The sequence below is a fragment of the Notolepis coatsorum genome (assembly GCF_963971535.1).
Source record: "Notolepis coatsorum genome assembly, chromosome: 10".
In the NCBI taxonomy this organism is placed as follows: domain Eukaryota; kingdom Metazoa; phylum Chordata; class Actinopteri; order Aulopiformes; family Paralepididae; genus Notolepis; species Notolepis coatsorum.
The window spans coordinates 97,201,930-97,229,019 of record NC_140174.1 but is presented as its reverse complement, the minus strand read 5'-3'; the positions used below and the strand labels follow the sequence as shown (position 1 = coordinate 97,229,019).

Here is a 27,090-nt window from a genome sequence, read left to right as displayed (position 1 = left end):
CGCGGAATACATTATGACCCAACTTTTTCTTGTACAACAGATGTGAGAGAAGAAAAAATTAAGCACAATGTAAACTCGTCACAACTCTTTTCAACTAACAACACGTCAAGTGGGGTACTACCAGGCACTTCCTTGTGGTGAAAGCGAGAAGGAGGAGAGCAGGTGACCACACACCTGCTTATGAAGGTAAGCTGATGAGGGGTGTGGTCAGACTAATACTGGTATTAAAGGTACATTTGTGGAATTTATTCAGTGCGCGTGCACGTACGCGAGATAGTGCAGAGTGATGCCAAGCAGAGCCCCTAATGGAACAGAACGTGTGTTGTCGGGCCTTACAAATACATTTGATTTGATTTGATTTGAAATTTGATGGCTGTCAGAATGTACTATGTAGAGCTATTTAACACGTATTTAAACAAAAATACAAATAGCTAAATACAACATCAAAATAAAGTCCAGGGGTACAAGCTAAAAAAGGGAGAAAATATCCACAGACAAGGCTCTTCAGTTATGAGTCTAAATGATCACACCAGCTTCAGTAAAAAAAAAAAAGCTCTAATATCAGTCCAAGGTCACAAAGGTCATGTATAATAGCGCAGTCCTCGTAGTTTTAGAGTTATTTCAATATTTATGGTATTCACATATTCACTGAACTGAGAGGCAAAGTTGTAGAGTTAATATGTATATTAATATGTGGGAGTTGTGGCCTTTTGTTACATGGTGACATATTACCTGAGTAGTGGGTGGTTATAGGAACCCACCTGCCAATGTGGTTGTTCTGGGACTTATGGTTTATAGGCTGCACACACTTTTAGCGTAGAAAAATAATAAGAATCCTTACAAATACAATAGGGTTCCAGCAGATATGAACTCACACTCAATTCAAACCCACACATCAGACCAAAAGATTTTTTTTTTAACATTGATGTTGTATTTTGCTTCAAATCATACAGAACACAGCGGCCCGCTGTGTTCACCCCACTTCTCAGAGAAGCTTCCCATTGGTGCACAAATCCACTTCAAGGTTCTTGACCTGGCATTCCGTGCAACAAAGGGAACGGCTCCCTCCTACCTCCGGTCAAAGGTCTCTAACTAAACACCCTCAAGGCCCCTACACTCTGCATCTTCTGGTCAGGACAGATTCTTCTCTGTCCTGGTTTCACAGTGGTGGAACGAAAACACTTCTTCAATCAATGTCTGAATAAAACGTACTTAAAACTATAAAAGAAATACTTACTATGTGCTATGCTACTATAAGAAAAAGACACATCGAAAAAGACAGGAGATTGAAACAGTTATTACAATTAGATATATAAAATAAAATAAATACAAATATTTTTACATTTCTTTTAATCTCTATTTATCATCTTCTATTATGCTTATAAGTTCCATATAGCATTTATATTTTTCATGACTTTAATGGCATTAATATAAGAAAGAAACTCTATGAAATACACTAAACCATAGGGTTCACTTTCATAATACTATGATTTGTGTATATATAAGATTTTCCAAGAATAAGAACGTTATTAACCAGAAAATGACCTTTACTATTGTCCATGACTATAGTCCATAAACAATGCCCCTTTGAGAAAAGTGTTCAAGTTGAAAAACCTTTGGGTAAAGCCAGCCATACATCAAGCCATAAACAAGCGTCAGGATATATATATTGGAAAAATAATAATAAGTAGTTTCAGTATCATCGCAAAATACATAATTGTTGGTTTAAATTCCAAATCGTTGTCATAATAATTCAGTGGATGGATACCCTCCATTTACTTGCTTTGGGAGTTTGGGAGAAATATGACATCATTTAAAGTCAGAGCCTCCAGCTAAAGCTATATATAGATTCAAATATGTTATGATTGCCAATTAAATCATATTAAGCCAGAAATTCTCATATGACATGATACAGGCACTACTATGAACTAAGTGAGTCACTGAACAAATACATTCCTCCATCTAGTCCTTGTTATACAATGATTTATTTTTATTGTACAGAATTTGTAAGTCAGCTAAATTACTAAATGTAAACAAAATGCAGTACCAAAAGGGCTATTTTGCCTAGAGGTCGCTGTTTTACTGCATTACAGCTACCATTAAATTCCACTCAAGCAAAACGTTTATACAATAAATTACTTCATAAGCAGTGTATTCAGAAAACAACAGATCACCACCAAGGTCAAAATCAATTAACCTTTTAACTAAAGTTGTAAGAAAGCGCAATTGAATGATTAGCCTAGACAAAATGTAAAAAGGGTCAGACATAGATTAATGTGCGGGGTTAGCATTATTGCAAAAATAAATACATTGATTGAATGATTGATTGATTGATTAAATTGAATACCAAAAATGTACATCTGCAGGTCTATGATGTCGAGTGTGAATTTGACACCATTCATTTAAATGTTGACAAATCACACACTGGCTATAATAAGATAAACATCTTACTCTGTGAACTGCGGATTTTGTGGATGTCATCCCTATATTACTCATACTGGCTAGGGACTAACCCATAATAATAATAATATTAACTTCATCTAAACTAGAAATAAATTAACCTACCTCTTTCTTTAATTCCAGAGATTCTTCATTTGCCAAATTCATTTTGAAAGTTGCATTACAATGTTTTATATGCACCACAGGCAAATAATTGAGACGTTATATTCATATTACATTTGACCTCACCTAACAAGGACCTAATTGTTTCAAAGTGTCAAGTGACCTAAAAGCTCATAAGCCTCTTCTGAGTCAGCAACACACCCTTTTCATATGCATATTGCTCATTAATTTCTACAATGTTTTCTCAACTAATAAGAAAAATTCAACATCCGATCCCATTATGCCAGTAAGCCTACGTTGCCGGTCTTATAGTTGTAGCCAAAGAGTAGGCAACATTTCAATACATCAGTCTCCTCTGTAAATCTGTTATATTATTTTCGGCCACGGGGAGGCGCTTCATTCACACAAGAGAAACTTGGTGCAACACCGTAACTCTTCCCCCGACAGTTTTAAAATCGCAGAACGGTAGCGTAGCTGGTTCTTCTGTTCGTAATGTCGGGCAGAAAGCCCCGATCGGTGGCAAACCCTCTGGAATCTGCGATTACCACACCCAGTGAGCGAATTTTGAAAGAATGCCACAGTTTGTATATCGACAGCGAAAACGGTAAATACCAATATGTGTGGGCTCGAATAATCGTTGTGGTGTTATGTAATGTTACTAAACTATCCAGTCAGACTCGTTCTAAAGTTGTATGTGAACGCAACAGTCACAGACTACAAAACAATTATTAAGTGGTAGTCAATAAACCTACCATAAACAACGAATAGGCCTAAAGCTGCTGTCTGTCAGTCTAGTCTACCGTTGACCATTGATCTGCCTTCCCTCTCCGACCACTAACCCCGGGAGCAGTCCCTATCCGAGTAGCTAGAACAAGTGACACAGCATGTTTTAAAAAAAATCACTCTTTAATCACAACGCCCATTTATTTGCTTATATTTAGACTTTTAGACCGCTATTCATCGAAACATAATGTGACATTATGATGAATTGAAATGGGGGACCCTGATGTGGTCTGCATCCCCTTAACAATTGTGTGTATTGAGCTGTACTGTACTGTACTGTACCCATTATGCAATCTGTTAATAAAGTTTTCAATCAATCAATCAGTGCCTATGTAGAGTTGATAGAACGAAAGAAATAACGTTTAGCCTCAGCGATGATAGTTTCATTTTTGGTTACTAGAAATGCTACAGAACCAAGACTTGGGTTCCACCCTACTGTAGGCGTACGACTATATCTTCAAGTAAGCTGGTGTTGAAATAAAGAGTGTGGTATTATGACAAATTACATTATTATCTGCAGTTCGCTCTAATCAGATATTTCAGAAGAGACAAAAACAGGTTGTCTGTCCCAATATGAATTGATCCCAGAAGAGAGGAAGGCACTGGCGGTCAACTAGTGGCTTATGTGTTTGTTTACAAAGAGAAGCTGCTTAGTAGTGGACAGTGTTAATGCATACTGGTGACAATGCTCCCCGTAACACCTTCACATGCCGATTTTGAGATGGGTAGACAGACCCACCCCGAGGACGAATATCAGAATATGGTTGTCACACAGATGCTACAATACACAGTGCACTTGACAAGAGGAGAGACTCGATTGATTGAAAACTTTAATTAACAGATTGCAGAATGGGTACAGTACAGTAGGCCTACAGCTTAATACACACATTAAGGGGATGCAGACCAGAGAAAGACTTTCGTATTGTTTACATCAGGGTCCCCCATTTTCAATGCATAATGACATTTATGACATACACAATATACAGATATACAGAAATAAAAATCTAATCTAAACTAATCATGACATTTATGACATACATGACATACAGATATGCAGTAGGCTACTGTTTGTGACATACAAGATATGCAAATATACAGTACTGTTAAACAGAGATCCTAACAGTAAATATATACATACGAGGGGGAGGGAACTGTACATTAGGAGGGGGTGGGTGGGACGGGGGCCAGTTTCGAATTGCAGCCTCCCGTAGGTGCTCTTTGAGAGCGGTTTTGAAGGTGGCTAGGGATAAAAAAAAATTACGGCTGTGGGTAGGGCGTTCCACATTGAGACGACAGAGTACAGCAACTTGCAATGGGCCTGGTCTACAAGATGCACTACACCACTAAGGTACCCATGTACATGTCAAAATACTTCCCAAAGGTCAGTGAATACCACAACCACAAAACCAGAGGGAGCTCCACAAATCATGTTAAACCCAGATTCGGCTCAAACAAGGGACTAAACACGTTTCGCAATTATGCCACAACAATGTGGAACGCCCTACCCACAGCTGTAAAGGAATGTGAATCACTACCCACCTTCAAAACCTCTCTAAAAGAGCACCTACGGGAGACTGCAATTCGAAACGGGCCCCTGTAAATGTCCAAACCCAACCACCTCCAATATACAGTTTCCCCCCCCACCCCACCTACCCAACCTCCTCCAATGTACAGTTTCTTCCCCCTCAAATGTATATACTCTCTTTTTAGACTATTTTTTGTACTCACAAACAGTACTGTATGTTTGTAGATCTGGTACAGTATGTCATAAATGTCTATCTGTATGTCATGTATGTCATATATGTTATGATGAATTGAAAATGGGGGACCCTGATGTAAACAAGACGAAAGTCTTTCTCTGGTCTGCATCCCCTTAACAATTGTGTCTATTGAGCTGTACTGTATTGTACACATTCTGCAATCTTAATAAAATGTTCAATCAATCAATCAATCAAAGACAAGACATACAAAGTTGATGAGACATGGCTATGATCAAAACAAACAAGCATTGTGTGTGTGTTTTTTCTTTTAGGCCTGGTGAAGATTGCCAGCAGCCTGGGTGTCCGGCTCCTACCTCCTAGAAAGAAGATCATTGTGATGATAATGGGAAACCATTCTGCAGGAAAGAGCTCCTTCATTAACTGGTAATACAGCCTGCTATCAGATCCAACCCCACCATATGCTCTGCCTGTACTGTGTGTGAGGGAGGCAGTGTATTAACTCTTGGTTAGAATGCAATTGAATGCCCTTTTGTTACTTGCATTTATATTTCAGACATGTTCATTTGTCTTTACATTGGAAACATCATAGCATTTTGGAAATGATGTATGCAAGTTCATAGCATTTGGACTCTGCACACTACTGACTGGCTGGGTGATCTACTAGAAATATAGCAGCACACCATTAAAGAAACAAACGGTCAAACCGAACCTTGATTACAATATCCTTTTTATTTCTTAGAAACCAGAGTACCTGCTTTTTGTGAATGCAAAACAATCATCACATTGATATTTAATGATATTGTTCCGGTTACAGTTGAGGAAGTCAGATGGCTCATTGTCACTCCATTAAAAATACTATGCTAATTCAAGAGTGTGCCTTTTAAATGAGATAAATAGGTAGTACAGTTGCCTATAATGGTAAGACAGACTTCTGGGTCTGACACAGAGAGACACACCCTGTGCAAGCATTTGTCCTTGCTAGCATGAATGACACCTAATGGTTGGGCTAATCAGTCCACCTGCAAATTTCAAGTCAATATTTGAATGAGCTTGTTTCGATGTGATTTACACCACTGACAGTCCCTGCATGAATACCAGTTTTAGATGCAATACACGCAAGCTAAATATTTGACATTGCTGTCGTTTCAGGTATGTTGAAGAGCATATACAGAAAACGGGTGTTGCCATTGAAACGCAGGGGTTTACCTTCATCACAAGTGGCCGTAAAAGAGAATCACTGACGGTAAGAAAAGACAGAGTGCCACCGCTTCTAGAAAGGTCATTATGTGATTGACCTGTCTCAAACCCTGCCCTCTTTTCTCGACCCTCCAATCACAACCTTCGGTGCCTCCCTCGGAGCGAAAGAGGGCTGGGTTTGAGATAGGTCAGTTGCTCTGTATTCACCCTGTGAGGTTTTGACTACAATCCTTTCAATTAGACGACCGAATGATTATTGTTTAGAGGATCTTGATAATGACTGTTGACCAATGGTGGTGTGTTGCAGCCAGGCTCCATTCCAGTGCACCCCCCCCCTCTTAGCAGTTACTGCTGTCATCTCTTAAAGCTACAATCCAGGAGTATTTATCTAACTTGTGGGTACATTCATATAGCTTCTTGAAGAGCTCAAAGGAACTTTCTCATCCCGTTATATCTCAAAATAGAGGTCTGTCCTACTTCGATCTTTACAAGCCGTACAAACCAGCATCAAAAGTCATGTAAAAGCTTTATCATACTGTCAGTCCTTATCAAAGGTTCACACAATTTATAACCCCCCCCCCCCCAGTGGTGGGGCAAATCCATTGTTTACATTTGGATTGCAGAGTGGGCCTTTAATCATCCTGTAATTACTATTCACGCACAACCCGTCCCCCAATCCAGCCTCGCAGACGTAGAATCTTCTAAACACTTAACTTCATTGTAGCAAATCTTATCCGAAGCCAGTCATGAAGGTTAGTGAAGAGATACAGTAGAATCCTGCAGTATGTGAGGAAGACACTCCCTCCCTGTCAGCGGTGAGTGATGTCTCGTTCTGTATGCTGCTCCTCTGAAGGGCTAGGCTACATAGACACACACACACACACACACACACATAGACACACACATAGACACACACACATAGACACACACACTCAGCACGCACAGAGGCACCTCTGCAGCATATAGGCAGGGTATGGAACAAGCACATTCTCTCTCTCTCGCTCTCTCTCTCCCTCTCTGTCCCTGTCTCTATCTTTCTCCCCCTCCGTCTCTGTCTCTCTGTCCGTGTCTCTATCTCTCTCCCTCTCTGTCTCTCTCTCTCTCTCTCTCTCTCTCTCTCTCTCTCGTTCTTCCTTCAGCTTTTTTCTTCTCTCTCTCTCTCTCTCTCTCTCTCTCTCTCTCTCTCTCTCTCTCTCTCTCTCTCTCTCTCTACCCCCCGTCTCTCCCTCCCCTACTGTGGCGAAGGAGATGAAGATGAATAATATAATTACAGTGAAGGACCGGGCTGAAGGGATTATCTGCTATATACAGGAAGAGCTTAAAGCAAGGTGTTCGCAGCCACAGAAAAGCCCCTGACATTGAGATGAGGAGTGTTGTCTGGAGTACTAAGAGAGCGGAGAGGAGAACGGGATCTTAGCGGGTTGGTCTCTCTCGGGCAAGGCGCCGTAGATACCTCCTGTATCTTTTTTCATGTTCTCTCTCTTACACCCCCCCCCCCCCCCGCAGGGAAATGCAACGCTGCACCTCTACCCTCACTTTCGACCACTCCTCGAGTTCAAAGGTAAGGCTCTTTCTCTTCTCTGGAGGTCAGAACCCCTTCCCGCGTTTAACTTACCACCGTCTCGGTAATGTTTCTTTTCCTTATGTATGTCAGTGACACCTCTGGACATTTTGGCTGTGAGCCAGGCCTTCTTAAAGTCTGCCCACCTGTTACTCAAATCCACATTTGCGGTCATGAATTAACCTCCCAGGCTTGTGTGAACCGGCCGCTAGTCCGTGTTTCCTGTAGGAGACCTGTTGTCCTGTCCTTGTTTCGTTGATTACTTGTTACATGTCCAAGCCTTTGGCACTGATGCAGTAAATATAATATATATATATATATAATTATTCATTTAGTCTCACCTATTGGGCTCATTGTAGTGTGATAGTTTTGTGTTCACGGTACAACTTTATTTTACTGTATTTTCCAGTGCAAATTACAATGCGATATGAAATTTTTTTTATGTCGTTATCATGTAATACTATTATTGTAATGGCACTATTTAATAAAAAATTGCCAATTTTTTTTATAATTTTTTTTAAATACTGCTACAAGGAACAATTCTTAATGAACACAAGTTATGTATGTATATATATATATATATATATATATATGTAGGCCTTATATCGTGGACGGCTGTCTAGTAAAAATCCATACCTTTGCATGGATTCATGACGTATGCTACACCACCCTCCCAGCCCTAGCTCAATGCAGCACTGGCGAGTGTGTGTGTGTGTGCGTGTGCGCGCAACAAGGCCAAAAAGAGAATGAAAACGCGCGCCGCTATCATGTACAATTACCGGGACGCAGAATGTTACTGGGTGCAGAATGCAGCTGGTGGAGTCACCTGGGGAAAGGCACAAAACGCTGCTTCTGAGTGCATTCCTTTCTCCTCTCTTCTCCTTGGCTGTGTCGTCCCATTGTTCAGCGCTGAGCCTGTCAGGGAGGGAAAAGACACAATACCCTGTGTGTTTAATAAATCTATGGCCACACTGTGCCGGACTGGTGTGGTGAGGCGTTGTACAGCAGGTGGAGACCGACGGCTCAACAGGAAGACGAGATTAATGAGGGAATGGAGAGCCGCTGTTCCCAGGGTGACTTGAGAGAACGTCACGTTGTGTGACCCCCTCGAGCATCTCGTCGTCGGGAAGCTCATCTACTACGGCGTTTATTGGTGCGTGTTGTTGTCGCACGCTTGGGATTCGCATTGTTACATCAAATCTGAGTGACCATATAGGATTTTCGTACTTCACTGTAATAATAATAATAATAATTCATTACATTTATATAGCGCTTTTCTAGACACTCAAAGCGCTCCCCACAATCTAGGGTGGAAAGTGCCTCCTTCACCACCACAGATAGAATTAGTAAATATGTACTGTGCAGACAAATCTACTCCATCTACTATATCCATAACAAGACATTAAACACACAAATTGATATATATATACACACACACACACACACACACACACACACACACACTGGGATCATCAGGACAGAGGCTGGACCTCGCCACATAAACATACTGGTACTTTTCTTGTAGTATATATTCATCATCATCATCATCATTCATCATTGTGTGTGTGTGTGTGTGTGTGTGTGTGTGTGTGTGTGTGTGTGTGTGTGTGTGTGTGTGTGTGTGTGTGTGTGTGTGTGTGTGTGTGTGTGTGTGTGTGTGTGTGTGTGTGTGTGTGTGTGTGTGTGTGTGTGTGTGTGTGTGTGTGTGTGTGTGTGTGTGTGTGTGTGTGTGTGTGTGTGTGTGTGTGTGTGTGTGTGTGTGTGTGTGTGTGTGTTTTTACTGTGTCGGCTGTTTGCACAAAGGTAATTTCCCCTCTCAGTAATAAAGTATCCTGAACCTCGAAGAAACGGGAAGATCTACTAAAATCGACACTAATTGATTCTAGCCCCACACTCTGCGGTACTTGAGAGATGTCTCCTCCTCGTGTCATGTGCTCCGCTGTACTTCTGCCTGTTGTTGTGTCTTTGACGTAGAGTGGAGGTGCTTCACCTTGATGACTCATCCCTGAGTCACCACCTCGGGAGTGGATCAGGTTTATCGCCTCATTGTAAATCACATTCTGTCCTTACAGCTACACAGAGAATTCAGCAACACGTTGTGAGATCTACAAGCCCAAAACCGCAGAGACACACACACACACACACACACAGAGAGAGAGGAAAGACACATAATTAGTAGTACTGTTTCAATGCCATGTCCTGTATTGTCTTAAGTAGAAGTGTATACCGCACGCTGTATGCGGTTGATGGCGGTCTGGAGCCTCTGTACAGTAGGATCTGTGTGGTTTTGTGGGGAATCTAGATAAAGTCAGGGTGTGTCTGTCCTAGCGGGGCGTCTGTCTGTGTCTGTGTGTGATGGGTGTAGCTCAGTGTGCGTGCGTGTGTCCCTCTGTACGTCGACAGTATGTCGCTGGAGAGTGAGGGTTCACTGGGTGCGGAGTGCACACGGTATGGCGTGTGAGTCACACGCCCCGTCGACAGCAGCAGTGCAGTGGAGTCAGGAGGGGCTACTGAGAAATGTCACAGCCCTTAGAGTCACAGCCCAGGCTCTGGCAGCAGCAGCAACAGCAGCGGCGGCTCCACTGAGGAAGGGGAGCCATGCCACAGGGCCACGCGCCTCGCCTTTCCCCCTCCGCGGCACAGAACGGATCGGTCCTGCCTGGAATACAGCCGGGCTATTTCATCTCAAGACATCATCCGTCACCGTCACCTCCGGAGAGGCACAAGATGTTTGTTAGCCCGTCGTGGCGCATGAGGATGACTCATCAGAAAAACACCCTATATCCTTCCGTGGGATTGGCTGCCGTTTGTATCGTTTGTTTTTTCCCCCCTTGTTTGTTTACTTGTTTCTTTTGTTGTGGTGTGTGGAATGTGGTTTAAGACGTAACGTTTCTTTTTTATATTGTTCGGGTCGTATGGGATGTATCACTGTTGTTTGGTGTTGTTTTCATATTCTCGGATCAACCTGTTGTCCAGAGTAGCCTACAGACCCCCCCCCCCCCCTCTCTCTTGAATTCACAGATGATGCATCATTGTTACAAAAGATACATGTTTGGTGTTTGATGTAATATAGCTGCTTATTATCCTGCTTGAATCTGCGTTGACTCGAGCTTGTATCGCATTTGATCCATTTCATCCGTAGAACTCGGTGAATCGGTAAAGAAATGCCATTCATGTTCTTCATGTCTACATTCTTGAACAGACGTTTTAGCTGGTACACCTTAAAATGGCCGCCATAGAACATTTGATGATGTTGTCTCATGGGAGTCAAATTGAAACCCGTAAAGCTGTCTCACCGCCGGTTCTGCCGACCCGTGAAACATGGCTTCATTACAACGACAACATCATCGAGATCCTATGGAAGCCATCTTTGATGTACAGAAGAAAATGGCCTGTGATTCAGTGGTAAAAATGGCCCTTTCTATCCAGTACTGTGGTTTGTTCCAACGTGTTCTTTCTTAAAAGAATACGCCAACATTTTGGGAAATTTGCTTATCGTCTTCTCCAGAGAGAGACAAGAAGATGGATACCAGTTTCCTCTCTGTGCGTTCATTAGAAAACCTTCTGGCTGCATGTTAACCTAGCTTAGCACAATGAATGGAAGCAGACATGATCGGTTAGCCTTCGGGAGAGGTGTTAGTTGGACAATGCCTAGGCTAATCGGTCATGTCCGCTTCCATTCATTGTGCTAAGCTAGGCTAACATGCAGCCAGATAGCTTTCTACTGAACGCACAGAGAGGAAACTGGCATCTATCTTCTTGTCTCTCTCTGGAGAAGATGGTAAGCTACATTTCCCCAAATGTTGTTGTGTTCCTTTAAGTCTTGGTCGATGCAGCGTCACTGCAGCCTTTGCCCTTTTCCCCTTGCACTGGATCTGCCCGTTAGCCTTCTCAGTTACTGGGGGCAGGGAGGGAATATCACTCTCCTTACCTTTTCACCTTTCAAGAGGCTTACTACAGGACTTCCTCCAATTAAGGACCCTCCATTGCATACGGACGAATGTGTCTCTTAATCTCATTGGCTATTTTCAGATATGCGCATAACCTTGTCCTGGTCCCCCCCCCCCCCCCCCCCCCCGCCTGGAGATGCAGAGGGGATGTTTTTGAACGCACACAGAGGCAAATTAACCTGGATGATATGTTTAAAACACCACAGGCCACGGTTTAGGTTACAGGGAGGGCCTGAACAGCCTGCTAGTGAGGCTAGCTGCGTGCAGCAGAGCTATAAGGGAATGCTAATGTGCCACAGCAACCATGGTCGCAGCAGCACAAGGCTGGGATCTGTACTGGCTGTCAACACCTGCTTCTTGCTATGAAACAGCCCCAGTGTCATCCTAGGTCTGTGTGTGTGTGTGTGTGTGTGTGTGTGTGCATGCGTGTGTGCATGCGTGTGTGTGTGTGGGGCGGGGCTGTTTCTCAACAGTCATCCTGTTCTGCTGCTCAGGGGGAGGGGGGGGGGGGGGGGGTAGTATAGAATAATGTAACCCCACAGTGCGTTGCTTCACAGTCGTTCTTCACTGGCTAGCTTTATGTCCCACGGCCCGCACTAAAGCTGCCAGTTGAAGAGCTGTTGTGTGTAACCATGACAACAGGCTTCTCCGCAGAGGGGACGGTGAGAGAACTCAGACCTGACGAATCGCTTCAGGGATCAAGTGGATGTTTGATCTGCAAAAGGGTGTGGCCGTCCGCCTCATAGGATTCTCATAGTTGCTCAGCTCAGAATTTCGTAATGGGTCAGTCGTATTCTAGATGGACCTTTGTGTATAAACACACAATAGCGTACGTAAAACGCCGGCTGACCATTTGAACCTGAAAGGACAAAAAGGTGAACGTCTGCTTGGTCATCCGTACCTCCTTCAGCTCAGTATTGACCGCACTGCGGCTCCCAGTGGCAAATGAAACAGTCATTGGAGGTGACAGCCGTCGGCGGGGGCCCTGAACTTCATATTTATCACCCTGAACCCCCCCCCTGAAGGGGACACCTCCCGTTCTCCTAGCATCCCCGAGGGACTGTATCACAGCATCTGTATGCCCTAGGTGTCACGGACTACCTGTCGGCCGAGATCTCCACCTCCAAGCAGAAGAAGTTCAGCCTGGTGACATTCGTGGACACTCCGGGCCTGGTGGACGGGGATATGATCTACCCCTTCGATGTCAACAGCGCCATCACCTCGTTTGGTAGGCTCTCGACGACTAGACCCATTTGAGCCGTTTGTGTCATAAAGCAAGTGTGCGTTCTGTCTAATGGAGGGTGTTCCGCAGGGGAGCAGGCAGACCTGGTCTTCGTGTTCTTCGACCCCATGGGACAGGCGCTGTGCAAGCGGACACTCAACATTGTGGAGAGCTTGAGTGAGACGTGTAGCGACAAGCTGCACTTCTACCTCAGCAAGGCAGACGTGGCTGGAAAGGAAACCGATAGACAGGTACAAGCGGACGACATTGCCTTGTCTGGCGTGTCTTCCATCTGATCTATCTATTATTATTATTATTTTTGTATTATATGGATTGATGTACAATGAAAAAACATTCCATCTGTGACATCTGACCTGATGTTGATATCTCTATTGGACTCTAGTAATAACCGGTGTTTTGCTGTTGACAGAGGGTGATGATGCAGATAGTCCAGGAACTGTGTCGTCGTCCGGGCCTCAACAAATGTGGTTTTGAGATGCCTACAATATACATCCCAAACCCCCAGAAGGTATGTCACTTTATAGTATGTGCTCCTGTATATTGTATATTGTGGTTATTGCCGGAGGGCCGGCCTACAATTGTGAATGTCCCTAACTGACTCAAGATTCAAGAGATTCAAGATTCAAGAGGTTTATTTATCACATACGGCATACAGTGAAATGCGGGTGGCCATGCCCGCTTCGATTGTACAAGAATACAATAGTAAATAAATAAAATAAGTAGAAGATAATAAAATAGACATGATAAAATAGACATGTTAAAAGTCCTGAGATAAATGCAATACAATGTTAGCTATGAATTAAAGGCACTGGGTCCTATGTACACTACTATACAATACATTTACATTTACATTTAGTCATTTAGCTGACGCTTTTATCCAAAGCGACTTACAAGTTCTGTACGACAAGCCATCAGGAAGGGCACTCTATCAGCTGAGTAACAATGTTCATCAAAGTGTTGAGTGCTACAGTGTAGGTTAGTTTATTAGGACAAGTGCATGACAGTATGGTTAGTTAGGGTTAGATTTTTTTTTATTTTTTTTATTCAGATAATGGTTGAAGAAGTGCGTCTTTAGTCGACGCCGAAAGATTGGACGGGATTCGGCTGTCCTAACTGGGGTGGGTAGTTCATTCCACCATTGTGGGGCAAGGACTGAGAATAGGCGACTTCTCTTTGATGACCCTCCCGGAGCTTGGATAGGAGTAGGTCTGAGGCGGCCAGAAGATGCAGAGCGTAGGGGTCTTGAGGGTGTGTAGTTAGAGACCATTGACCGGAGGTAGGCGGGAGCGGTTCCCTTTGCCGCACGGTATGCTAGGTCAAGGGCCTTGAAGCGGATTCGTGCAGCAATGGGGAGCCAGTGCAGGTCCCCAAGAAGTGGGGTGACATGGGCCGACTTCGGTAGGTTTGAGATCAGGCGGGCCGCTGCGTTCTGAATGAGTTGAAGAGGCTTAGTGGCAGTGGCCGGGAGGCCAGCGAGCAGTGCGTTGCAGTAGTCGAGGCGGGAGATGACTGTTGATTGGATGAGGAGTTGGGTGGCTTCTTTTGTCAGGAAGGGGCGGATCCTTCTAACGTTGCTCAGGAGGAATCAGCAGGTTCTGGTTGTCGCTGCGATGTGAGCAGAGAAGTTCAACTGGTCGTCGAGGACAACACCAAGGTTCTTGGCGGTCGGGGACGCGGTCACAGCTGCATTCTCGACTGTGATGGAAAGGTCGGTCAGGGGGGAGGATTTGGCCGGCAGGTGGAGCAATTCTGTTTTGCTTAGGTTCAGTTTGAGGTGGTTGGTCGTCATCCAGGCGGAGATGTCGGACAGACAGGCCGAGATCCGCTCAGAGACGAGGATATCTGAGGGAGGGAAGGAGAGGAAGAGTTGAGTATCATTGGCATAACAATGATATGAGAAGCCATGAGACGTGATAATGTTACCCAGTGATTTAGTGTAGAGGGAGAAGAGAAGGGGTCCTAAAACCGAGCCCTGGGGGACACCCGTCCGCAGGGGGCGGGTGGCAGACAGGGTCCCTCTCCATGACACTTGGTAGGAGCGGTCATTGAGGTATGATGACAGCCATGTCGGCGCAGAGCCAGCCACTCCCATTCCTGCGAGGGCCGCGAGGAGGATCTGGTGGTTGACTGTGTCGAAGGCTGCAGATAGATCTAGGAGAATCAGGACAGAGGAGAGGCCTTTCGCTTTTGCTAAGTGAAGTGCCTCTGTGACCGCAATGAGGGCTGTCTCTGTGGAGTGACCAGTCCTGAAGCCTGACTGATTAGGGTCTAGGAGGTCATTCTGTAAGAGATAAGCAGTAAGTTGGTTGGATACAGCACGTTCAAGTGTTTTAGAAAGGAAGGAGAGAAGAGAGACAGGACGGTAGTTGCCTATGACGGTAGGGTTTAGGGATGGTTTTTTTATGAGGGGCATGACTCTGGCTTGTTTTAGGGAGGTGGGGACCACCCCCGAGTTGAGTGAGGAGTTGATGGTTGCAGTTAGGAATGGGAGGATGTCTGGTGCTATGGTCTGGAGGAGTGGGGAGGGTAGCCGGTCCAGCTGGCATGTAGTCGGACGGTTCGACGTTACCAGTGTCAGGGTCTCGGCTTCTGTAATGGGAGAGAAAGATGACAGAGTGAAAGATGAGGTTCTCGATTCAGCATTTGGAATGGGTGGGGGTTGGGAGAAGGAGCTGCGGATGTTCTCCACTTTTTCCTCAAAGAAGATCGCAAAGTCTTCGGCAGAGAAAGATGAGGGGGGGGGGGGGGTGGGGGGGGGAGTGAGGAGGGAGGATATGGTAGCATGCAGTTTGCGAAGATTCTTGGCAGAGGCCTCGATCCTATGGTGAAAGAAAGAAGCTTTGGCATTAGTAATGGTTTTGGAGAATGTTAACAAGAGGTTGTGATATGTGTCGATGTCCGCAGTGAGGCATGACTTTCTATACTTCCTTTCAGCTGCTCTCAGGACCTGTCTTTGTTCTCTCACTGGATCTGTCAGCCATGGACTGGGTGGGGAACGGCGGGCAGGTTTCTCAACGAGGGGACAGAGCTTGTCGAAGGAGGTTACAAGGGCTGAGAGGAGGGTGGAGGTTGCCATCTCTGTGGAGAGAGCAGAGAAGGTGTCACTCAAAGGTAGAGCGGATAGTATGTCAGAGGAGAGGGTGGAGGGGGATAGGGAGGGCAGGTTGCGTCTGAGTGAGACGGTTTGAGTTGGGGTGAAGACCTTTCGGTTAAGCATGAGAGTTAGTGAGAAGGATTATGGTGGAAATAAAAAAATTAAAAAGAGAATAGGTGTATCCACACCAAGCTATTCCAGTTCAGACACGGACGATACTGCCACCTGGTGATAGTCGATCGGCATTGCAGTTCTAGTGTGTGGGGATGTGCCAAAATGATGCAGATTGCTCCGGGCAAGTCTGTAGAGCGGGGATCAAAATAAAAGGATCAAAAGATTTTTTGGCACTCAACGCTTGTCGAGCAAACGCGGAATTCTCAGTTTTTGGCACAGATTGTGTTAAAAGTGACCTGTGGTGCGTTTGTGTGTGAGCGAGTGCAGAATGTGTGTTGTGTGTATGTGTGCTTGTGTGTGGAGAGATTTGCACCTCCTGTTGTATAAGTCCTGCAGGGGTGGTAGTGCAATACCTGTAGTACGCTCTGCTGAGCGCACCACTCTCTGTAGGGCCTTCCTGTCCTGGGCCGTGCTGTTTCCAAACCAGGCAGTGATGTTCCCAGTCAGAATGCTCTCTACAGGGGGCGGCTGATTGGTGCAGTGGGCAAGGCGTTCGCCACTAACGCAGGAGACGCTGGGTTCGAGCCCAGCTCTCGGCGTTGCTACCGGCTGGCCGGTCGTTCATACTAACACAATTGGCAGTGTTAGAGGGTGGGAAAGCCGGTGGGTGGGGATTGGACGTTGTGGACAGCGACTCCTACAGGTCTGTTTGGTGACGCCGGTGCGGCGGAAGCAGGAAGTAGCGGGGGCAGCGTGAGCCTCCCACGCGTTACTCCTCGCCACTGAGTTCGAGCTGCTGCGGTGAAAAAATGCGACAGGCTGCCTCCTCGTGTACCGGAGGGGACACGTGGTGATGCAAGGCTTCTGTCCTCACTACAACCGACCAGTGGGAGGCATAGTCTAGCAACGTTCAAGACAGGGGAGGGAAGAATTGGATAATACGAAATTGGGATGGGAGAAAAATAGAAAATGGGGAGAAAAAGTGGATACAAAAAAGAAGAATGCTCTCTACAGCCCCGGAATAGGAGTGTCGACTCCCCGTTGTTGAAACACGCATTGGGTGAGTGTCGTGGCTGGGTCCGGCTTAACTAGGCTTGGTGTCGTGGCTGGGTCCGGCTTAACTAGGCTTGGTGTCGTGGCTGGGTCCGGCTTAACTAGGCTTGGTTATCTCCTTGTAATAGACCTCTGGTTGGAAGCACATCTTTTACGACTGTTCCAGTCAGATTTAAAGCCGCCTGCCATCCTTGGTGTCGAGCAGCCATTGATTAGTCTGGGGTGTAAATCCTCTGCACCAGGCTCTCTGGTGGCCATGGACGGCTGCAGTAAGATCAGGATGAATCACGAGCAATATGATGGCCGGGAGAGTTATTTACAGTCTCCAGGGAACAAGTAAACCACGGCCTTTGATCAGCCATCTTTGACAATGGCAGATCCGATCCTGAGTAATTGCTTCTCCATCTTGTGATCAATGACCGCGAGGCTGTTTCTCCGTACGGTAGATTTGTGTATCTATCCTGCACCACTTATTTTCGCTGAGCACAAGAAGCCTTACTTCCTGCTAAGTGCATGTGGCCCGCCAATCCATACACCCCCAGGATTTGCCACGGAACATTGCGGTCTTTCCTACTCCGAAAGTTCAGAATTCTGTTCCGAAATATGTGCATTTCAACATGTGTCCTGTTGTTTAGCCGAGCCGCTGTGTGAACCAAATCGACGGGATGTGTGAGACCATCGAGAAGACCATCAACCAGTCGGTTCAGAAGACCCTGAACCAGCTGGAGAAGGACTGTGACCTCATCTGCTCCTCCATCAGCCACAGGCTGGCCAAGGACAGGTAGAGTGGGTCAAAATCTGTTACCAAATTTGTTACTAACGTTATGTCAAGCTGATGTTTGCATTCCAATATATTGTATATATACACACACATATGTATGTTCAAATCATGTGTGTATCAAAATTTTACTATTTCTGACTCGTTTCAGTTTTGGCTTAGCATTGTGTGTGGTTACATAGCTTCTCTTTTAAGCCAATCTGCTTGTATTTCTGTAGAAGTGGTTATAGCAGAGTCTCTCTCGCAAGAGAAGTCCGCTCACTCTGCCACCATCTTGATAACGGCAACTAACAAGACTAACGAGACCTGACCTTTTCTACACATGCGCCGTCCAGTGGTCCTTAGTTGCCATGAAAACCACTCACTGCAGAGATGGTTATTCATTTTAAACATTATTTAAAACTCCCATTTCACCTCAAAATGCAGTAGATTGTAATTACTTCACTGGCAGATAATTTTACTTGTTTCAAGCACATATTTGCTTATCTCTCCTGATTGGATAAAATGGGAATGGGATACCAGAAAATGTATTTTCTGTTTACTGCAGAGGGAAGGCCCATGTTACTGACCAGACACTCTATCAGTGATGGCTGCCAGAATGTAGAGCTATTATCTTAACATGTAGACCACTTATTTTAACAATAACATACCACTTACAGCACCTTTAACTCATTGACTGCCAGCTATTAGACGGGGCCTGTCGTAGCAATGCCACGCTTTAAAAGATAGGAGTGCGTCACCTTGTTTGTAGAGCTATAACTGTATTCTATATTATAGCTATGGATACAACTATGGCCCATTTGACATCAACTATCGTTCAATATGTGAAAAAGAATGAATTTTTCCATCCATATGTTGTGTTATACCATGGTGAATATAAGTATAGTTATAGAGTGGTCTAGGCCCTAGGGCAGTGTTTCTCAACTGGTGGGTCGCGACCCAAAAGTGGGTCCCGGGGCCATTTTGAGTGAGTCGCGGATGTGTGTGTGTAAAAAAAAAACTTTTTTCTTTTTTAATTTAAATTAGTTTTTTGCACTACCTATCTTTGTGCAAGTGGCTTCTCAGCTCTGGTCCAGCTGAAGACAAAGCAGAGGAACAGATTGGCCATTGAGCATTACCTCAGAGTTGCTTTGTCTACCATCACCCCAGACTTTGAGACTCTTGTCAGGAGCAAACAACATCCCCAGTTATCCCATTAGTTCCCTAGGATGTTAAGCTAAGAAGTCTGCTAAGAAGGATATATTATTTATTATTATTTTATTTCATTGTGTTTTTAGCCCTAGTTGCACTTTTGTTGCAACCCCAGTTATCCAATTAGTTCCCCCAAACTTAGGTCTGTTATGTTAAGCTAAGAAATCTGCTAAGAAGCATATATTATTTATTATTATTTCATTTTTAGCCCTAGTTGCACGTTTTTGTGTTTATTTCATGTTTTTAACAGTGCATGAAAGATTGCGTATTACTGCAAAAAAAAGAAAAAGTGAAATAAATCATAGTGGTTAAAAAAATTTGGGTCGCGACTTAATGACTAAGGAAAATGTTGGGTCCCGAGGCTAGACCAGTTGAGAACCACTGGTCTAGGGTAATTCCCGAAAGGCTGAGGAATAGCCTTATACGTGTATTCTACTATAACCGTTGCCGTTTCTTGCCTGTACACGCTACTATTCCCAAAATCAAATCTATATAGTAGGTATTATGTTTCGTTTTTTGATGCTTTGATCGTCACCAACGGCATATGTTGTGGAGTAACGTTACACATACACGTTGCGATTGAGGTGAAGACATGGTTGGATCAACGCAGGATGGATATCATATAGTCCTTACCTTCACTAGGATGTACCCCAAAAAGAATATTCCAATTATCTGATCGCGATTCCAAGTATTGGTGTCCATCGTGTCGCCATATCATGCATCGGGAGCATTTGACGCTCATTATAACCGCTCCGCTCGCCCGACAAAGAAAAGTGAGCCCGGAGACATTTGGCTGTTACACAGGCCAAGATACAAGGTTACAAATGGTGCTCGATACCGCCGTCTAGCTGGATGCAGCCGGTATTGCACTCTGGCGATCTGAGACTCATTCCCTATGGTAACACCAAGGTCCCTGGATGAATAATGAATAAAAATATCGAATAAAAGAATAAATGACCAAAACCCGAGATATCTCAGGTCTGGCAGCCAACGCATGTCGAGTTAACCAAACTTATTTCGGGTTTGACAATTAATGTGTTAATCTACTGTAGAGCACAGCTGATATCACCATCATTAACACTATCAGTGCCGGCCTTGTTTTCCTTTTTACCCCCTTGAATGACATCATCCACTTCAATGTTAGCGTTAAAAACGCATAATCTATCTTTTAAATTATGGCTATGTGTCTAATCTACCCGTCGCTTATCAATGACTTGTTTGCAGTCAACATTGTTGAAACGGATTGTTTTTTAATCGGTTCATATCCTTTTTATAGCATTTCGAAAAGCTACCGTTCTCTCGAAAATTTTCTGAAAATTGAAAGATTCCCCCATAAACGCCATTTATTGGAATATTCTCGAATACACTAGACACGTTGTCATTTGTCTGCCTATTTATGAATCGTTTTCAAATAAACGCTAGATTATCGATAGTATATGTGTACTTATGCACGCTATAGAAGCGGGCTGAAAATCTATTCTCATTTCCTCAACATCACACACACACACACACACATACACACACACGGCACATGCTGATATCTCAGTGAATACAGCTCTGATTATCCTAAAACTGGTAACATAGACTCCTTACCTTAGATCAGATGTTCTCCAAAAAGATTATTCCAATTCCTGATCGCCATTCCAAATATCGATCGCGTTTATTGATTGATCATTGGCTGCTGTAAATATATATTCCACGCTGCTTTCCAACTCGCGATCACTTCCCTCATCATCAGATCCATCGCCAGCATAATGGAGCCAGTAGGCTCCCCCCATAGGGATCTCCCAGTATAATCGAATGGCCTGCAGTTACACAGGGATAGACGATAGGGGGCGGTATTTTCCCATCTGAGCTCCTACCTAGAGGGTCTGCTGTACCAACGGGAGACTCTGTTGATGAAATATTCAGATTCAGATCGCTAATAAAAAAATCAAACGACAATTCACGTCGGCGGCACTCAGCGGGGGGCATGATAAGACGACAATACACGTCGTCGGCACTCAAAGTGTTAAAGATCCAGTACAATGATGTTTCAATTCAGTCATACATTGCTTATTGTGGAATATTAATGTCATGAGTATGCATTTTTCACCTTCAGATGCATAATTTGATTTGTTATAAGTGTTTTAGTGCACCCTCTCTGGACAGTATGCTGAGGGAGCGTGGCCTTCTGTTCTCTATACACTGTAAAAATTGTAAGTTCCTCAGGAGTTCCTCTAAGATCCCCTGGGTTCCCTCAAGAACCTATGGGTGCCTCAAAGCCCCAAATGGTGTCTGCGAGAACCTTCTGGAGCACTGTGTCATCTCCGCTAGGTGTGACTGATGGGCCAATCAGACATATTGGGATTCACTGATGGGCCAGTCAGAGCAGCTAGATGTGACTGATGGGCCAATCAGAGTAACCTGTGTGTATTATGCATTATATCAGAGGAAGCAGATTGGATATCTGAAATGGTTTGATTCTGTTGATATCCAGGGGGGGGGGGGGATAGATATCAAAGGGCTTTTAGTCATCATTTTCTCAACAACAGTTTTGGGTAATTGTCTGTCAACATACCTTCTGTTAAAAAATGCAACAAGATTGAAAAACACAATTTCCATTGTATCCTTTAAGGTATTATTTTATACTTGACATCAAAGTCTAATACATGCCTGGTGTCAGAGAATAGCTTGTCCCTTATCCCATTTAGACCTAAAACACCTGCTAAAATGCATTATATAGCCTGCATATACACACAAATGTGTTTCCCGGTTTCAATGGGTTATAGGACAAGTACTTACTTCTACTATAAACAAACCCTTCTGCCAATTCTAGATGTACAGTATTTTACACAAGTAGAAAGAAACCATCTCAAAGCAACACCCTCCGTGACCGTCTCCACCCTCTTCACAATGTCAAAGAAACACCCTCCGCTAATCCCGTCCACCGGTGTGTCTGCGCAGGGCCGACGCGACCCACAACTCCAGCATCCGTCTGCACTCCTTCCTGTGCGGCGCTCTGGGAGTGGTCCTCCCCGTCCTCTTCATCTTCAGCTTCATTGTCAGCACCTTCTCCAGGGTGGAGCTGGATGAGCTGCTGGGAGAGGGGCCGTCCAGGACCCTGTCCGTCTCCACGGTGAGCGCGGGACCCATCACCCCTCCCTGTAGCCTCGTATACTATCCCCACTGCATCCTACTACAGCACTGTCAGCAGCTTACACACACACACACACACACACACACACACACACACACACACACACACACACACACACACACACACACACACCTGCAGAACGAGTGAGTCTTGAATGAGTGCAGAGTTGACCTATCTCAACCTCCGCCCTCTTTTCTTGTTTCTTGATTGTCCGAGGAAAGCGACTGTAGTGATTGGAGGATCAAGAAAAAGAAGGCGGGGTTTGAGATGGGTCAATTACTATGTTGTTGTGAGTGGCAGCTGAGGAGACGACAAAAGCAAATTCATGATAGTGATATTTCATCTTTTGATTAGTAAAACCGTAAGCGGTTATGGTTCTGTTTGTTCCCGTTACGGTTGATTTTTTTTTTTCTAACTGCATGTTAAAAATTCCTGTCTCCTCAGGCAATCATCGTCTATCTGTGGGACTGGATACCAGAGGATGGACAAGTGTTGTTTGTCATCGTCTTTGCTGCTTTTTGCTACTTCCTGTTATTTCTGGCCAAGTATTTTGCACGGTAAACACTGTGACACACAGACACACACACACACTTACACACGTATATGCATAACATAACACATACATACATTTACAGACAGACAGACACACACACAAACACATACTACACTCTTACATTCTTGTGGGGTCATTGTCACTACCAGCTAACAGCTGACCATAAAACCTACAACTTTACCTGAACTCCTGAACTTCAACCTAAATATAACCATCTTCCTCATTAAGACCAGCAACATGTCCCCATGAGGTAGAACTGTTCCAGTTTCTCTGTTCTCGAGGGGTGCACACACACACACGCACGCGCGCGCGCGCGCACAGTAAATGCCTTTGTACCGGATTCTGTTATTGTGTATGATAGGGGTGTCACGATTAATTGTCAGAATCTAATAAATCTAATTAATAATATAATATATTATTAAATACAACTCAAATAAACAAATGAAAATGTTAAATCTTCTAGGGCTTTTCTTGCGGGCGAAAATGTATAATTTCGATGCACCGATTAATTGATCAAATAATCATTGGATTCATGGATTACTTAAATAATGGTTAGTAGCACCTCTGGTTTATGATTTATAATTCCCCTTGTTTGGTAACGGTGGTCACGGTGTGCTCCTCCTTCCTCAGCCAAGGGAGCAGGACTCTGACGAAGAAGGAGAAGAGGAGTCTGGCAGAGTACAGTGATTATGTTCAGGACGTCGTCAAGAGCAAGAAGGTCAGAACCCTCATCTTACTATACAAAATGTTAAAGAAAGGTGACTAATAGTGTTTTTTGGTTTTTGCTTGATTTGATAGTGTGCAGAGTATAGAGGTATAGACGATACATCTGGACAATATTGTATTAATTTCCCTCATTTGTAAAACTAAAGCTATATAACTTATATACTTCTTTCTTTCTTTCTCAATTTTTTTTTTCATTAATATTTTTATTGGAAGAACTTTTATTTTCATATACATACAAAACAGACATCAAATCGATCATTCGGTGAGGTGGGACTAGATGGAGAAGTATGCCAGGAGTGGGTCCCATTCTTTCTCTCATTTTTAAATGCATATATATATATATATATATATATATATACTGTATAAAAAAGAATTTACACAAATTCTGTCTAGATTTGTCTAGAAAAATGTGCCACCCTGGTATAGAATAAAGTGAAGTAATATATTTCTTTCTTTTTTATTTCCACAGAGTAAATTGTATGAATGGTATCTCGAGCAGTGTGCTGCTGAATACGACCTCTAACGGGGTAAGCTGTTGATAGAGTCATCCTGTTTCTCTAAAGGGCTCAACCTACCACAGTTTCTCATTGTATGCTACAAGACATTCTAAATGGGTGATTATTATCCAGAATTTGGCCAGCTCTTTTCTGTTTCCTTAATAGAGACACATCTCAATGGTCTCTCTCACGGTCTATGATTCAAGGGGAAACTATACCAACATGAAGATTAAAAAGTGCCTTTATATATGTATTCAGCGAAAAAAACTGTGATTGTAATCGGTTGATAAAAGCAAATTTCATTCATGTAAATGCATTTCTTCAGTGTTTGTTGAATGTTAATGTTGGAAAGTTTACTGTTTACACGTAGGTTGCATTTTCTTAAAATTTACTTGTAATTGTCTACTGCCAGCAAGATGTTTCTTGATGTCTTCTCAAAACGTGCTATTCTGATATTTAGTTTGGTGGTTTACCATCTGTTTTTATCTATTCACTTATTATGTACAAGATACAGTAGCACCATGTACTAGATTAACATTCTGAAATAATTTATAATGAACACCCAATGCTGCAGCACACTGAGGCTACTGTACGCTCAGACTGCAGACCAAAGTGGCCCAAATCTCATGTCTTTGCTCATATGTGACTCGGATCAGATTTCTTCACAACAGTGTGAACGGCACAAATCACATGGAATCTGATCTTTTCGATTCTGATTTGGGCCACTTCCATAATGTGGTCCTAAATCAGATACAGGTCAGATTCCTTGCGACCTCAGTCTGAACAGTCATGTGACTTTCACACAACCTTTACATAGATTGACATTTGTCACAATTCTTTACGTCCTAATCTTATTTATTGTTATTTTGCACATGTGGGTCAGTTCAGGAGCGCAAACCAGTTCACACTGGAATCTGATATTGGCCACATAAAAAATGTAAAAGCCAGACAAAAAAGATCTGATCTGAGCAATAAATCAGAATTGAGGACTAAGACTTGCAGTGTGAACATAGCCTAAAAGGACCATGTTTAAGGACTACATACTGTATACATGCGGTCTGGTTACCTGTTGAAGTCTTCAATCTGGCTGAAGGATGTGCCCAATTTAGCTAAAGCATACACCGTGCAAAGACTATTTCTTCCTGACACTCAGGTGGCAGCACCCGTCATGCATTCATCTCTACTTCTTCCGGGCTACCAATTAGCGCGAAAGAAGAGTCATAATGGCGAATGAGAAAAACAAGAGAATTTCTCTCCATTGTTACATGAACTCCTTTGCGTATAAACAGTTAGACCACTCCTTCGATATTCCGACAACTTCACTGTTTAGATGTAACTCTAGCAGTGTTAGCTTTCTCTTGCCTCCAAAGAGTGCACTGTCTGGTGCTGTAAGTTTGGTCAATAACACGATTATAATGTAGTCGCACTTATGCTGCAGGCAAGAGCCGTAGACCATCAGTCATAATGTTATTGGCCACACAAAGTGTTCAATTGTTTATATACAGTAGCACTACATTAGCCTTGAAAAGATGTTTTGAAAAACATGTTTACTGTCGTTGTTGCTAATGCTATGTGTTTGGGCATTTCCAGGCAGCATTTTGGCTAGCTAAGTACTTTAGAAGCTAGGTTATTTTTTGCCTACTATTGCAAAAAGGCTACTACAATTATAAAAGGTTCAGCTATTGGCTCATTAATGTTTAATTTAGGAGTTTTACAATTAGTAAATTAGCATAGCCAATTAAATACACGCCCACGATGTGACACCACGCCTCATCACGGCTGGAATGCCTTTCTCCTGATCAGAACTAGCCGTTTCATAAATCGTATTCTGTCACGAGGTATGTCCATCTCCAGGTAGACGGTGGATTTATCACATGATGCACATTTTATGGAAATGTCAATGCAGGTTTAAAAATGCTTCTGCTACCGCTGTGCAACAGTAGGGTGGAGCGAATGGGAAAGCTGTCCATGTTAGTTAACTGTGAAGTTCATCAAAGCACTGATGTGCGTTTTATCTCCTCTCTCTTGTCTCCTCCTGTCGGTGAACAACCATAATCCTCTGTCCCATCTCGTCTTTAGATCAACGTACCGATGCAATTCAAACTCCCACGATGTATGGCAATAGCTACAATACCGTATAATGCCTTCACTCCAGTGTCTGTACAGTGCTGCATATTTATTGGTCTATAGAGGCATCCTCAAGGTACTTTATATACTTTTCTTGGCTGACACGAGTACACGGGTGCCAGTAACACTACTTTCTATCCAAATAATACGTACAAAACCTCTTTGTAAATGCTGTCAGTTTGGATTGTACTCACGAGATGAGTGGGAATGTCTTCCATACAGAAACGCACCAATGAGCTCTTCTGGTTTGGGGGTCACTTCGTTCTCCCAGGCCATTTTTCCTTTTATTTATATGTTTTTAAAATGATAACCTTGTGTGAATTGCTGTATTATGTGTAACCTTTTCAATGTATTATTTCACTAGTTTGTAGAAATGTACCCCCCCCCCCTCTTAGTATCTGTAAACTGTGCTGTTATATCATTCAAGAGAATTAAATGTTTTCTAATGACTCTGGTATTCGTCAATGTGTTTTTCCATAGTGAGTAAAACAATGAATATAAACGGTAACAACAGACTGAGCCGTTTGAGGAGTGACATACTTCTAAGCAGCGAAAAGTCATTGTTGAAGACTTTTATTTCAAAGTTTTAGTTATAAAAATACCATTCCAAGCTTCTCTGTAGGAAGAATAATGCTTTTCTTTTTCTTCTTTTTAAATGTTGTCTTGACTTGTTATACCTCAGCGCTCAAGTATTTTGGAAATCTTCAACAACATAAGATGAAATCAAACCTTCCTCTATATTATAACCCTAAACACATTACAAGCTAATTCTGAATGAAAATGAGAAAAAAAAATACACAG

At 43.5% G+C, this 27,090-nt stretch overlaps 1 protein-coding gene across 2 annotated transcripts; it reads left to right on the top strand.

The window, feature by feature from the left end:
• Positions 1 to 3,031: 3,031 nt before the first annotated feature.
• Positions 3,032 to 26,739, top strand: LOC311235330 (uncharacterized protein). 2 transcript variants are annotated; one of them, XM_084322762.1, is made up of 13 exons: positions 3,032 to 3,166; positions 5,378 to 5,489; positions 6,216 to 6,309; positions 7,770 to 7,824; positions 12,862 to 13,002; positions 13,087 to 13,247; positions 13,427 to 13,525; positions 17,914 to 18,059; positions 22,194 to 22,365; positions 22,831 to 22,943; positions 23,570 to 23,657; positions 24,135 to 24,192; positions 26,242 to 26,739. In XM_084322762.1, the coding sequence occupies exons 1-12, from the start codon at positions 3,055 to 3,057 to the stop codon at positions 24,186 to 24,188; spliced, it is 1,347 nt and encodes a 448-aa protein (XP_084178888.1). In that variant the 5' UTR covers positions 3,032 to 3,054; the 3' UTR covers positions 24,189 to 24,192; positions 26,242 to 26,739. The 2 variants fall into 2 exon arrangements, with proteins under 2 accessions (XP_084178888.1, XP_084178887.1); XM_084322761.1 differs by having other exon boundaries at positions 24,135 to 26,739.
• The last annotated feature ends 351 nt before the right edge of the window (positions 26,740 to 27,090 follow it).